We start from the raw sequence: 16,192 nt of genomic DNA on the forward strand, positions 1-16,192 counted from the left end.
AGCTTTTAAACTAGACAAGGGGGAAAGCAGACAGTCACTCCAGCAGTGCATGGTTCTTAGAAATGTATCCTTGAAGGACAGGAGAGTTAGGGCATCCCAACAGAGAGGTTCCAATAAAAGCAAACGTAGTCCATGTGCCTATATGTAAAAATATCACCGAAGCTAACGATTTCCGAATTATCCCTAACCAGTGAAAAGCAGGTTGTTAATACAAACAAAAAACACACTTTTAAATGTCTGTATGCCAATGCCAGAAGTCTAAGAAGTAAGATGGGAGAGTTAGAGTGTATAGCAGTAAATGATGAGATTGACATAATTGGCATCACAGAGATTTTAATTACCCCATGTCCATTCCAGTGCATAGTCTCCTTAAGATCTGAAGATGAGGATGTGGCAAACTCCATCGTCATGTCGCCAAGTAGCCTGAGAGCTTGACCTAAAGTATATGGTATAGGCCTTCCCAGGCTTTGGAATAGCCGAGCTACTGCACCACTCTGTGGTGACAGATTCTCCATAGAAATATGCAAAGTGCACTCATGATCACTCTGACATGTCTCCTGGCAAAGATCCAAAAGCGCTGCATATCTTTGGATAAAAAGTCTTTGAAGGGTCCATGCTTAGCACTGTATATGGTGCAGTGTTTACATAAATGTGTACATTAGCTAAAGCCTTTGACAGAATTGTCAGACACAGATCTGGCAGACTTCCATCGAGCAGTGGAAATTGTGGACGAATATAAGAAACATTTGATCCGCTGTGCATACAAAACTTTTGACATAGTGACCAAGACTTTAACTGCTTCCTTTGGAGCTCGAAAGCTCGCATAGTTATAAGCAAATGGCCTTTGTGATGGTATGCATGAATTTCTGGTAGACGTTCCCTGTACAGGGGACAACTTGTTTGGCCATGAGATGCAGGAGACAGTGGCTCTGACTAAGGAGCATCAATCTACCCTTCAATTGTTATCAGTAATGATGGTTTATCCTCTGAGGCAATCAAGTTAATCACCAGCATTCCCCAGAGACTGAACAACAGAAAGATTGAGAAGATTTGCTCCATGCTTTTGAGCAGCTACAGATCAGCTTCCAATGCTTTCATGCTAGACAGGAGCACACCGGTCTACTCTATGCATATTGGCCAATTCCTTTTATTGCCAGGACTGTCCAGAGGCCCTTCAGGAAACATTAGGGGTGATCCTTATAGCACCAAACTGTCAACAACAAGTATAGTATTCATACCTCGTCCAACTTTCAGTTTAGTCTCTGATCCCTTTGGGAATGTTTCCAACTCTCATCACACAGGAGGATTGCAGACTCCACAATCCAAAGCTGCCATCGCTGGCCCTCACTGTGTGGCTCTTGAATGTGCAGTAGTCTCTTCCTTACTCCTTTCAAAGATGTAGTATATGCTGAATTTGGCTAAAGAGCCTTCAACCAGGAGATCCTATAGTTTCAGGTAGAAGAAAAGTTTTACATAGTGTGGGTTCAGCCAGCTGGATCCCTTTCCTGTGACTTAAGTATTCATTATCTATTCTTTCTATCATCTTCAGGCCTTAGCACCTCTTCAGTCAAGGCTCATCTCAGTTGCATGTGACATATCACCAGCAGGTAGAAGGGGTTCCAATTTCCCTCCACCCTTTTAGTGTCAAATTAATGAAAGTTCTGTGGTATTCTAGACTTCCAGTCAATGAACCTCCAGTGCCTTGGCACCTCAATATAGTCCTAATCCAACTCATGAAATGCCCCTTCAAACCTCTTAAGTCTGTGAACTCAAGGTTCCCCACCTGGAAAGTGTCATTTCTCATGGCTGTCACCTCAGCAAGAAGAGTAAGCAGATAACAGCCTCTGGTTTTCTGTTTGTCATATCTGCAGTTTATTCACCTCAGAGTTGTTCTAGAAACTCACCCCAAGTTCCTTCCAAAAAGTCTGCTTTCCACATAAACTGTATTATGCTGTCAATGTTCTTCCCAAGACCATGTGTACATAAAGAAGGATGGCCTCTTCACTCGCCTAGAGGTTAGAGCAGTGGGCTACGAACCAGGAGACCAGGGTTAGAGTCCTGCTGTCACTCCTTGTGACCTTGGGCAAGTCACTTTACCCTCCGTTGCCTCAGGTACAAACTTAGATTGTAAACCCTCTGGGGATAGGGAAATACTTACAGTACCTGAATGTAATCCAGTTTGAAGTGCTGAAAAAAGTGAAAAAAGCAGAATATAAACCTAATAAATAAATAGCTAAAGTGAACGCAACATCTTTGCCAAGTATCTCAACTGTTCATGTTCTTTCATCCCAAGAGATTGGGAAAAGCAGTTGCCAAACTCTAATTGACTAGCAGATTATATTGCACACTGTTATGTGCTGTCTGATTAACCTCGACAGTCTGTAATTTTTAAGTCAAATGAGAACCATGGCAACTTCAGTGGCTCATCTCAGGAGCATTTCCATTGAATACATTTGCAAAATGCTGCATAGTCACCTTTACAACCCACTGCTATCTGAACAACATGTACTGAGGAGATGGTAACTTTGGACAAGCGATTTTGAGCATCCTGTTCACCCAAGTAGTTCAATCTATACTGGTGGGGTTTGCCTTGTCTGTTTTAGTACATACTCCGCAATGCAATCCTCAGCTTGAGACACCCCACATATGACAAATTCATGCCTGCTTGTCGACGAAGAAAGCGAGTTTGCTTACCTGTAAAAGGGAGCTCTTAATGCACAGAAGGATGAATCAATTATATTTAATACCTGCCTGCCTCTCTGGAGAGTCAACTACCTCATTAAAACTTAAGCTGAGAAGAAACAGAGGGACTTGAGAGGCAGCGTGCTCACCTGCAAACTCCTGTGCATGCTCAGTAAAGCTTTATTGAGCACTGAGAGGTGTGTCTGTGTCCACACTGTCAGATGACATCACCCAAGCATTATGGCTGATTGATCCTACTATCTATGGAGAATCCTGTTTACAGCAAACTTGCTTTATGCAGATGGTGGCAAAAACTGTCCCATTTGATTTGAAGATTTTTAGAGTATCCAAGGCTCCTTTATTTTGCTTCATGAAATACACATCTAAGGAATTAGTAGCAGTGCCCATCCATCCTTTCCTACAGATATGAGAACGCGCCTACTCGGGACTTCTTGTCAACAAGAAGGCAAACATGAAACATTCTGTCCAGGCAGCTCCAGGATTCAACAAGATCCTACTATCTTACCCCAGAACATTGTAGTCAATCATGTCTTCAAAAAGTCTAGGAGTGAGCTCCAAGGTATCCATAACTGCTTATATGTGTGGTTTGGTTTTTTTTTTTGGGGGGGGGGGGGGGGTTCTTGTTTTTTTTGTTTGTTTGGGTTTTTTTTAAATAGCTGCTGCCACGCATCTTTTTTTTTCTTGTGTTTTGCCTTTCCCTTTCATTCCTCAAATATGAGGTAAAGAAAAGTAAGTCAAGAACTTATTCTGCAAGTTTGGCTTATATCCAGTCCCATGCCTATATCCTTATCCCTTCCTTGTCTCTGAGATCCTCATGTCTAGGCAGGATGAATAATCTGGGGAGTCTGATATCTGGTGTCATAGCGAAGCAGATGCTTAGCCTGGAATATACTTGAAACTGTGCTACCCAGGATAGGGCTGCTGGAGGCACCAGCTGTTTCACTGATATTTGTCACCGGAAATCCTGCAGTGGAATTGTTGCTCATGGTGGATGCTCCACAGAGATTGCCTGGATGGATTGGAACTTTGGTGAATTTGGAGAGCAGGAGACAAATATCTTGTTTTACTGTTAGTATCGTTCGGGGAGTCAGTCTCTGCTGTTTTCAATTTGACTGGAATGCTGTCCTCCAGCTAAATTGTTAAAGCCGGTTAATAAGGTACTTCCTTCTTTTTCTTCTGAGATGGGAAGAATTTAGAGTGGGTTTGAATAACTTGTTGACTAAATCTAAAGCATCTTTACAAAATACTAAATCCAAAGTGCTATTGTAACTCTGGTGAAAGATTTGAGCCCGACCGAGCAATGGCCCCTACAAAAATCACTTTAGAATTTTTGTAGAGAATGATGGCTCGGGTGAAAATAGAAAACAATTTTCTGGTGATTTCAATCTAGAAGAATTTTAAAATACTGGAGGAGCTCTTACTCAACAGAAAATAGAAACTGGGCTTGATTTCTATAGTAACATTTTGTGAATGGTGGTTGTTGCTATTTCTGTGATCCAAGATGATGCTTTTCTTAAAAAAATGAAAATCTAGAAAATCTTCTTAAAGTTCAGAATTTAAGGATAATTAATGTGTCTAAATTGTGGTTTATAGCATCCATTTATTGATTTTGTCAGTATTTAATTTAAATTTTGGGAATTGTTAAGGCTATTTATTTGCTAGATAGTGAAAGGAAAATAAGAGAAGTATTAAAGATGTTCAGGATTTACAGTTTTCTTAATTAGAAAAAACTACATCCATTAAGGAGAAAGATCTGGAGCTACTTTCTTAGTGGAGTTTACAGCCAGTTTAACTGTGATTTGGTTATTTTAAAGTATTTTCTTACTATAAAGAGAAGATTTCTGGATCAGTAAATTAGAATCTTCCTCCACACACTGCTTAAATAATGAGAAGGTTTACTGAGATGCATAAGTAAAAGCACGATTGAGCTTTGAACTATATATTTTTTTTTTTACAGAGAGTAATAGTATGTTTTTAAATGCATACTATTTGGCTATTTAAGAATGTGATAGTTATCTTTTCTATCTATAGTCGAATACGGGTTTGATTGACGTGAAGGTTTGAATCACTAAAGGACTTATTCAGAGCAATTGTTGTAATACAGATATATAGGAAGGAAAAGACAGATTAAACCTCAGGCCTGAGGGAGTTGCTGCTGAAGCAAGAGCTATGAGAGCACAACTTTGAATTGTGTAAAAACTAGGGTCTGTCTAAATTATTTTGCTTGCTATGGGGAATGTGATTGAGCTTTAAAGTATATTATTTTCTGTATGAGAGCGTAATAGAGCTCCTGCTTTGTTTTTCCCACCCAACCCTGCCTCAAATCTAAATTTATAGACTATTGCCCAATCAGGGGGCAGGAAGAAATTTTACAAAGTAGAACTACTAGTACTTTGGACAAAGAAGTGCAAAATAAACCCTCATGCAAATTTTAAAAAGAAATATTTTCATTATATGTCTTTAGCTGCAGAGTAAACACAGTGAAGTAAGTTTAATAAATCTATTTATCTATCAAACTTCTGTTCTGCAACAAAAACAGTTTAATGTGAAATAGAGTCCATTTATAAATAATACACAAACACATAAAACTCGAAAGCAATACAGACAGCAATCAAGCAATAAGATGGGGGGCTATCTGGACATTTGCACTGAGTGCCATATGTGTGATTTTCTGCCTGCTGGAGAGAAGTCATATATTTGCACCCAATGCAAATTGTTCCTAGTTTTCAGAGAATGAGTCCAATCTTTGGAGGATAGAGTAACAGAACTGGAGAAGTTGAGGCAGTCTGAAAGGTATAGAGGAGACCTTTAGGGAAATAGCAACTTCTACTCTGGCAGACACTAGGCTGTTTAGGAGAAGCAAGGTCGCCAGGAAGGAGACATCACCTTGGAGTGGCAGAAAATTAACCATATGTCTAGGACCTGCCCTCCACGTCCTTTTGCATCGAGGATGTGTTGCCAGGGATGCGTGCCCAGATGGGAAGGGATAGGATTACTGTTATTATTGTCAAAACGATCATTTGAAATGTAGATGACTGGATAGCTGGTGGGCATGAGGATTGCTTGGTAACTGCCTGCCTGGTGTGAAAGTCGAGGACCTCACTTAAACAGAATTTTAGAACGTGCTGGGGAGGACCCTACTGTTGTGATGATACATGGGTGGGTATCAGTGACATAGGAAGATGCAGGAGTGAGGCTCTGGAAACCTAATTTAGGCTTTTAGGTAGGAATTTGCAATACAGAACCTCCAGGGTACCATTCTCAGAAATGCTTCCAGTTCCATGCACAGGACCCCAGAGGCTGGCTGAGATCTAGCGCAAATATTCCTAAATAATAGTATCCTAAATAGTATTATATATATATTATATTATATTATATGATATATATATATATATATATATATAGTATTATATATATCTATATATATATATATATAGTATTATATATTATATATATATATATATATATATTATATATATATATATTATATATATAATAGTAAATAGTATTCCTAAATAATAGTATCCTAAATAATAGTATCCCTAAATTATCGACATCTCACCAATTCCTACTATCAGGACTCCACAACTGCTCAATCAATTTTTGAATCCATAAGTTCACTATATTACTCTTATTGTATCTATATGGTAGATTTGACAGGTCATCTCTACTACGTTAAATAGTTAAATTGTATGTACATATTATATTATATTATATTTATTATTACTATGTTAAATTGACATCCGGTTTATTGTTCCTTATGTTCTACAGTTCTATGTAAAGCCCCCATCCGCTGTTGGGCAGTTCATCGTTTTATGTAAACCGGAGTGATTTGTAATTCCCACAAGAACTTCGGTATATAAAAATTAAAAATAAATAAATAAATAAATAAATATTAGACAGGAGGATCCTTGTGATCTTCTCTTGACAATTCATGTGTGTAGATGTGTTAGCATCAAGCACAGGTTCCTCTACTGTGATGCCAGTAGAACCAGTACTCGAGCTTCAGAGGCTTAAAGTGAGATTGAGACAATGATGCAGGGAGGAGGGCTTTAGATTTATTAGAAATAGAAGAACATTTTGGGGAAGGGGGAGCCTGTGCCAAAGGAATAAGCTAAACTATTTTGAGAGAATGGGCTTCACCTTAACAGGGGTGGACCCTGGCTACTGGCACTAACAATTAAAAAGGAGATAGGACATCTTTTATACACCCATTTACTGAAGATAGCAAGCAGTCATTCAGAAGCACATGGTTTGGATTGAGGTTATCCTTAAGGGATACTGTTAAAACAGAATTCAAAATTTCATGATAGAGAGATAGTAATAGAGGCTTTCTTCCTTTTCTTTGGCCCTCTTATTGTCTTAGAACAGGTATTTTGGCAATTAATACATTTTCGTTGTTTTTCATCTTCAGTGCTGGGGCCCCAGGCTTTTTATTTTGTCTTAAGCTAGTACAGTCCATTCAGTGATTTTGGTTATCCTTTATCCCGCTACAATTTTGTCTTTTGATTTTGCTGTGGCTGTTTTCCTCACAATGTCAGAGAAAAAAGCCAGCAACACAAAGTGGTGTCCATCGTGCAACTGGAAGATGTCCAGGACTGAATAATGGATTGCATAGAGTGTTGAGCTTTGAACATAATGTCCCTAAATGCAGTATTTGCTCAAAGATGTTCCCTAGCGCCATCATGTTCCAGCAGTTGAAACTTTAGGACATCTTTGGCTTGACTCCAAAGCCAAATGCAACTTCTTTGGCTCCAAAGGCATTCACATCAAAGGACTCAGGAACCATGCCAGCCACTGGCAGTTCTTCAGGATTGAGGGATCAGTGTTCTTGGAGCCAAGACCTAAGAAGAGGTTCAAGAGCAGAGCGTATTCCTGCTCTGCCCACTTGATGCTTTAAAAGGATTCTGTGACATTGTGTTTGGCCTTGAGAAGACACAACATTGAGCATCATGAGAAGGTACCTGTAAAATTATGTAATCCTCCATTGGTGCTTGAGATCAAGAGCAAGGAGATGGTGACAGTTGCATTGTCTATTCCCAAGCAGCCACATCCAGAGGTGAACTTAGCTTATCATACAGTGAACCATTACAGTCTCCAAATGTCAATGCCACAGTCATCAGCTCTTCTCCCTTGGGTACCCTTCCCTACTGGGTCTCCTTCAGTTTCGACATCTGCAGCATTTGAGGTGCTGTTGGACAAGGAGGTTCCTTGAGGTCCTCTCTTGGCACCTGAAGTGTGTAGATGTGTTGGCTTCAAGCACAAAGTCTTCAACTGTGATGCCAGTAGAATCAGGATTTGGGATCTTTGGCAAGGTATCAAGCAGTTCGGTGCCAACATCAAAGTCACAATGCTGTTACTTGAATTTGGTACTGTGTGCATTGAGCCATAGTCCTTCAGCCTCTAAGAGGGAAACCGCAACAGCCCTGAAGCCACAACAGTCTGAGTTTAAGAATGTCACCTCAGACTTCTGATGCACTTATTATATCAGAGTATGAGATTTGCCTTATGGGTTTTTTAGTTCTGATGATGAACAGGCACAATCTCCAGACCTCCCTCCGAAACATTCTCCTCTGTAAACTAAAAGTAGGTCTTCTCCAGAAGCTCTATCATTTTCAGCCTTTGTACAGAAAATGGCGAAGGCCATTCCCTTTTGATATGGAGGTAGGTCAGCACAGGGCACTTTTTTTTGCTTCCCTTAGGTACCTAAATGCCCTAAAGAGTTGTTGGCATTGGCTGTCTCAGATTTGTAGGAGAGAAATGGCATCTTCAGCACCACATTCTGTGCTTTGTCCTGTCATCGGCCCTTCATGTTTCATAAAATGCCTAGCACTAGTTTCAATATATCTAATTAACTGGGGATTTATGTATTTCCCTACATGGATGAGTCAAGAGCACCTCTCAGGCAGGGATAGACAAATCTATATACATTACAATCTGAGTGTTAGAATTGTTAGGGGTCATCATAAATGATCTCAAATACAATTTGAACCCATCACCTCAATTAAAGTTAATTGGGGCTCTGCTAGACATGACTCAAGTGAAAGCTTTGTTCCCTGCCAACAGAATCACCAAATTAATATCCAGGATAATGAGGTGAGAGTCAGCAAACATCAGCTTGAGACAAGTTGAGGAAATTAGGCAATGTGGCCTCAACAGTTCATGCCATGAGGTTGGCATATCATATGAGACAAGTCCAGTGGACCCCAAAATATTGGTAGAATCAAGCCATTCAACAACTAGAGGCTCACACCTGTGTCATGGGACAGCTCAGAGACTCCCTATCTTGGTGGGTCATCCATGCCAACATAGCCCAGGGTTTACCCTTTTAAATTTCTCTGTACCATATTGGTTTGACAATAGATGACTTAACCCTTGACTGGTGACTCACACTCTGAGTCCTTGGCCATTTCAGGAAAAATGCTACCACATCAATTTCCTAAGAACTTAGGGCAGTAATGAATGCTCTAAAGGCTGTCAGATCATGTGACCAACAAAATTGTCCTCCTACAGACAAATAGTCATGTTCTACCTGAACAAAAGGGGGGAACATAATCCTTCCGTATTGGGAAGTTGTCTAGGTATGAAACTAGACAGGAAAAGGAGATACACTGCTCTCCAAATATTAACCACACATGAAGGTAGAGAGCAGGAAATATTAGACAGTCCAAACACTTTTAAATTGATGCAAAAGTTCTTTGTTTAATTTTTACTCTTTCCAAGCGGCAACTCCAAAAGCTCTAGTGAAATACAGTAGTATTTCACTAGAGCACTGTACTCAGTCCCTCCCGAAGCAGCTAAGAGCTGCTTCGGGAGGGACTGAGTACAGTGTATAATTTCAACCACTACAAAGAGATAAAATTTATACATTAGCAAACTGAGGACTGTACAAGGGCAAAGTTAACTCTCTAGAAGCCGGGGCACAAACCTTAACTCAGGTCCAATATCAGGTTAAAGGAGCACGAGCACCGCTTACAGAACCGTTTATTTAAAGAGCTGTAAAATGGCACGAACCAGGAAGCCAATCGGTGAGCAGCAACGCCGATGACGTCAACCAATCAAGAAGGTATGCCTACAGTCAGAGAAAGCGAAACCATTCGATTTCATTGTTTAGTCCCATAGGGGCTAAGCAGTTCAATCGAAAGATCCACTTCTGTTCCCTACGTGTCAAAATCTCAGCAAAATTCCCTCCTCGTGAGGGGGGAGAAATGATGTCAATAATGAAAAATTTTAGATCTAATTCAGAATGCCCATGAGAGGACCAGTGGGAAACCAAAGGAGCCATTTCTCGATTGGTGTGTATATTTGATCGGTGTTCAATAATCCTGGTACAAATAGATCTTATGGTTTTACCAACATATAACTTGGGACAAGGGCACATCACCACATAGACGACCCCCCGCGAAGAGCATGTAGCTGCAAACTTCAGATCATATAGCTGGTGAGTGACAAGATGTAAAAAGGTGTTACCAGAAATAGTATGGGGACAAACCGAACAATGTCCACATGGGTTGAAACCAGTGTTAGGAGAATTACAGGGTACCAAGCTAGTGAATTGCGAATGTACCAACATATCCTTCAGGTTACGGCCTCGTCGAAAAGAAAATCTTAGAGGAAAATTAAAGCAGCCATGTAAAGACAGTATGTGCCAATGACGTTTAATGATATTTGTAAGGTCCTGAGTGTGGGTGGAAAAGGGTAAAACGCAGTTAATGTAACCATCCGACGACCGGGATTGTGGTAAGAATAATAAATCACGGTTAACATAGAGCGCACGCTTAAAAGCTTTTCGTAAAATCTTACGGGGGTACCCTCTCTCTTGGAACCGTGAAATCATCTGCTTAGCTTGTTCGACGAACTCTGTTCGCGAAGAGCAGAGCCATCGAAGACGTAATAATTGTCCAGTGGGCATATTCTTTCTAAGATGTGCGGGGTGATGACTGTCAAATTTAAGCAGGGTATTACGGTCCGTAGGTTTCCTGAAAATTGAAGTGAAAATTTGACCTGAGGAAATAGTAATCGTTATGTCCAGAAAAGCTATAGCATCCAAACTAATATTGCTATTAAATTGCAAATTTGTGTTACATGAATTTAGCCAATCCAAAAAACAATAGAACTGAACATCGGTGCCCGTCCAAATCAATAGAACATCATCAATGTAATGTTTCCATAAATAAATGAAAGGAGACCATAATGATGGATATACAAACAACTCCTCAAATTTATTCACGTAAAGGTTTGCCAGGCTGGGGGCCATGGTGGCCCCCATAGCAGTACCTTTAATTTGTTGAAAAAAAGGTATCAAATTGGAAATAATTCTTCGTAAGTGCAATCTGTGTTAATGTGAGTAAAAAAGAAGTGTATATACGAGTGGGAGCTGCATGGAGGTTCAAAGTTTCCTCAATAACGATCAATGCTTCATCCTGAGGGATATTTGAATACAAAGAGACAACATCTAGAGTAACCAAAAAACAACCAGTAGGGATAGTAGGGATATCTTGAAGTAATGTAATCAAATGACTAGAATCCCTAATCCCCTGTACAGTCCTCAGTTTGCTAATGTATAAATTTTATCTCTTTGTAGTGATTGAAATTATACACTGTTCTCAGTCCCTCCCGACGCAGCTCTTAGCGAAACACGGTCCGTGTCGGGGAACCTGGTTGAAAACCACTGTATTTCACTAGAGCTTTTGGAGTTGCCGCTTGGAAAGAGTAAAAATTAAACAAAGAACTTTTGCATCAATTTAAAAGTGTTTGGACTGTCTAATATTTCCTGCTCTCTACCTTCATGTGTAGGTATGAAACTAGGCCATCTCTCATGGGATAATTCTGTATCATTCCATGGTGAGACCGCACCATGAATACTGTGTGCAGTTCTGGTCACCGCATCTCAAGAAAGATAATAGTTTCACTAGAGAAAGTACAGAGAAGGGCAACCAAAATAATAAAGGGGATTGAACAGCTCCCCTAAGAGGAAAGGCTAAAGAGGTTAGGCTATCCAGCTTGGAGAACAGACGGCTGAGGGGGGATATGATAGAGGTCTACATATGTCAACCACCTCTGCTGTCAGTACCCGTCGGTGGTCGGTTGTGCCACTTCACCAGCATATGGCACACAATCACCACAGATCAATGGGTACTTGCTGTAGTGACCCAAGGTTACCACCTCAACTTTTTGACAGTATTGGAGGACTCTCCACCTCGGCTGACATGGGGATCATCCGACCACTCCCCTCTTCTAGAGGAGGAAATCTCATCCCTCCTCAAATCCCAGGCAATAGAACCAGTGCCCCTCTCCCAACAGGGTCAGGGGTTCTATTCCCGGTACTTCCTCATCCCAAAAAAGTCAGGTGGCTTTCGTCCAGTCTTGGATCTTCAAGCCTTAAACAAGTATCTCCAAAAGGAGAAGTTCAGGATGGTAACCTTGGGCTCTCTACTACCTCTTCTGCAAAGAGGAGATTGGCTTTGCTCTCTGGATCTCCAAGTTGCATACACACATCATCTCGGTCACTCCTTCTCATCGCAAATTCCTTCGGTTCCTGGTTGGCCCCCGTCACTTCCAGTACCGAGTACTGCCATTCGGCCTAACGACCGCTCCGTGAGTCTTTACCAAGTATCTCGTAGTAGTCTCAGTCTACCTTAGGGGTCAAGGGGTCCATGTCTACCCTTATCTCGACAATTGGTTGATAAGGGTTCCAACTCAGAAGGATGCACTGGCCTCCTTGCGTCTGACTCTCCATACTCTGCTGTCCCTGGGGTTTCTGGTCAACTATCCCAAGTCCAAGCTAGTTCCATTCCAAACCCTATCCTTCATAAGGGCCGACCTGGACACTGTTCAGGCAAAAGCCTTCCTCCCTCAGGATCGGGCTCACACTCTCGCACCCCTGGCGCAGACTCTCCAGGCCCAAGAGTGCTTAACAGCTCGTTATTTCCTCACATTGCTAGGTCACATAACACTGAGAGGAAATTTCAATTGACACAAACCCTTCCTGAATCTGATACTTAAAAGCTAAAGAGAAATTTGGGTTCCATTCTATAAGGTGGTGGTAAATACTAATTGCATTGAATGGAATAGAGAATCTGTTGTGACCCAATTACTACTGATTTTCTTTACTTTTTTTTCTTTTTTGTGTTCTTGCCTTCTCTCCATAATATGGACTAGTTGCAACCTATGTATTTAATTCTGGTTTGGTAATTTGCCATGTGACTACTGCAGAAGCTCATGATTTATATTAATTTTTCAAATGTATTATTTTTGAAATTCAAATTTTAAAAACCCTGTGCTATTGTGATCATAGTTATAGTAGAGGTATCTTACTTCCATACTACCTAATCCTCAAATTTGAAGAACAGCCACCATATATAATATCAAAAAGAGTTCTCCCTTTGAACCTGAAGGGGGATATAGGAAGAGCTGAGTTTTTAAAGCTGCTTCTTTCCATAACGCTTCGTGCCATCACTGGAATGCCTTTAATGATTTACTTATGACAACCACATTATATTTCCTGGTAATGTCATGCTTTGTTCATTTGAGTTCTAACCTAAAGAAGAGAGAGTATTAGTTCTTGAAATGTATTGTTAGTCCAACAAAAAAGTATACCTTATACTGTATATACCTTCTTTTAGAAAGTAGTCATGAAAAATATTTTTTTTTCTTGTGTAGGTTGTACAGCTCATCAGCGCAGAGATTCTTCCATATGCCAATTTTATTCCACAAGAATTTGTGGGCCACATAATGGCAATGCTTAATAAAGGCTCAATACATTCTCAGTCCTCTTCGTTTACAGGTATGTTAAAGGAAAAATAAAGGAGTAGATGAAAAAAACAAGTAAAGATTCTTATAAAGGAACATTTTTTAAAATAAACCATCTCCTTGCCCTCTGCCCCCCCCCCCCCCTTCCTTCCCAAATGGCATGTCCAAGAAGGAGCAGGTACTCTCATTGGCTCTAAGGGCTTGAGGAACATTTTCTGTGAGACTATCAATCAACATCAGTATGTGACTGGTAGGGACTACCAAATTAGCAATAGTTGTTTTCCTTCCATTCCCAAAATCCCCTTCCCCTAATCTCAGGATCAATTATGTTGTCTCTAGTACACCAGACCACAATCAACCACATCAAACAGGAGACATCAACCTGGCCTTATATCAGGGCAAAATATGAGTCAGCCAGCCTTGAACCGGAAACTGCTTGGTTCAGGGATGGTATTCTGAATACGCAGCCACAGAATGGCTCAGAGAAACACAGGCATGGATTGTTGATAGCTTGGCACATAGTTCTTTCTCTGAGAATTGTAATTGGTCCTCAGGGGATTCAAAAGGCACACTGGGAAGTCAGGAAAACATTCTTAGCATTTGGGAGGCACAGAAGCTAAGAGAGAATATGGGATCCTGAAAGTAGAAGTGTGAGTTTTGCTCTCAATCGGGCCGATACAGTACAGTGCGCTCCTTTGGACTGCGTTTTTGATGCGCTAGCTTTACCCCTTATACAGTAAGGGGTAATAGCGCGTCCCCCCGAAACTAATGGTGCCCGCAACATGCAAATGCATGTTGATGGCCCTATTAGTTATTCCCATGCGATACAGAAAGTAAAATGTGCAACCAAGCCGCACATTTTACTTTCAGAAATTAACGCAAGCCAGCACCGGGAAAATGGTCAGAAAAGCAGAAAAAACTGCTTTTCTGTACACCCTCCAACTTAATATTATAGCGATATTAAGTCGGTGCCCCAAAACTTTAAAAAAAATCAAAAATTAAAAAAACAATTTTTTAAAATCAGCCGGCGGGTCGGAAGACGGATGCTCAATTTAGCCAGTGTCCGTTTTCCGACCCTGTGGCTGTCAGTGGGCTCGAGAACCAACGCCGGAAAAATTGAGCGTTGGCTGTCAAACCCGCTGACAGCCGCCACTGCTGTCAAAAAGGAGTCCCTAGCGCCTCTTTTTACCACGGGCCCTAATTTGCATCTTTTTCCCCCCTGAATCGCGCGCACAGCAGAGCGGGCGCTCACCCACTCTCTCATGACTTTTACTGAATCGGCCTGTATGTTCTTCATGTTCAGTCCTATTTGAATATTCATACTATTCTATGACAAGTTGTCAGATTTGGAAGCCCCTGCAATACAAATAACAGTATGGCACACCAGCCCAAATTGAGTAGGCCCCAGGTCAAGACCAGCCACAACACTTTTTACCATAATACAAGATCTGTAGTTTAAATGTATGTTTGTTAGAGGAAGATTACTGTGTAAACTGACCTGCACCGAGAAACACACTGGAGTTAAGCTTAAACCAAACTGTAAGTAAAACTGTCAAAGCCTAAATAGTGTTAATGCCTGCAGTTAATAAGCAAAGTCTTGCCTGTATTACAGTATGTTTGTGTCATCATAAACTTTGAGTAAACTATAACTTCAGGATTGTCCAAACTAACACCTTAGCCACAGGGCTGAACAATTGTGAAATGGCTTTTAAATGGGCTTCATAATTTGTCTATTAAATATACTGGGGTAGATTTTCAAAGGGTTACGCTCGTAACCCCCGAAAACCTACCCCTGCGCGCGTCGAGCGTATGTCCCGGGGCTTCGAAAAAGGGGCTGTCCGGGGGCATGGCGGCCATCCGGGGGTGGGGCCAAGTGCTCCGACACAGCGGCCTGTGTCGGAGCACTTGGCGTCGGTAGTGCGCACAAATGTACCCCACGCGGTAGTGCGCACAAATGTACCCCACGCGCGTAAAATTTAAAATCGGCCCCACTGTGCACATTTGACCTGAAGCAAATCACAGTGAATCTGGAAGAGGTGCTAGAGCAAAGTAACAAACTAAATAGTGTAAATTGCTAGGACCTAATGTATTCACCCCAGAATTCTGAAAGGACTCAAGAATGACATTGCAGACATGCTACTGGTAAAACTGGTAACCTGTCATTAAAATCTGCTACCTTACCTTATGCCTGGAGGGTAGCCAATATAATGCCAATTTAGGAGATAAAGAAAGGCGAAAGACTAAATAGACTAAAAAGTTGTTAAAACACAAGCAGACTGGGAGTAATTACAGGAGAACCTTTTGAGACTGAGGAACTGGGTACATAAATGGTACATAAAATTTAATGTGGACAAGTGATACACATAAGGAAAGTAATCTCACCTATATATTCTCGGTGCTGGGTTCCAAGTACCTGTCAAAAAAGGATAATACATTGAAATCCTTAGCTCAGTCCTTCCATTCCTTCTGAATATCTTTCAAACCTGTATTCTTATAATCGCCTCACTTTAGCAGCAAAAAATGTTACTTCTCTTTAAAACAAAACAAAAACAAAAAAAAACCCACTCTACTCTTAATCAGCCTACGGTCCTCTTTTCTCTGGACAAAAGTTTTTATTTATTTGTTGAGTTTTATATACCGTCATTCGGTAAAGCCATCATAACGGTTTACAAAATTTAAATTGTAACTCTCTTAACAATTGTGGAAAAAGTATAACAATGTGCATATTAAACAGAGG

The 16,192-nt window shown here is 40.8% G+C and overlaps 1 protein-coding gene across 3 annotated transcripts in view; it reads left to right on the forward strand.

Moving 5' to 3' along the window:
- The window catches only part of MON2 (MON2 homolog, regulator of endosome-to-Golgi trafficking), a 409,599-nt gene that overhangs the window by 360,953 nt on the left and 32,454 nt on the right, over positions 1–16,192 (forward strand). For all 3 annotated transcript variants that reach the window (XM_029615039.1, XM_029615038.1, XM_029615037.1), the window contains one exon: positions 13,366–13,489. In XM_029615039.1, the coding sequence (XP_029470899.1) occupies positions 13,366–13,489 (124 nt within the window). The remainder of the gene's footprint in view (positions 1–13,365; positions 13,490–16,192) is intronic.

Source organism: Rhinatrema bivittatum, chromosome 9 (genome assembly GCF_901001135.1).
Source record: "Rhinatrema bivittatum chromosome 9, aRhiBiv1.1, whole genome shotgun sequence".
NCBI classification, from domain to species: Eukaryota; Metazoa; Chordata; class Amphibia; order Gymnophiona; family Rhinatrematidae; genus Rhinatrema; species Rhinatrema bivittatum.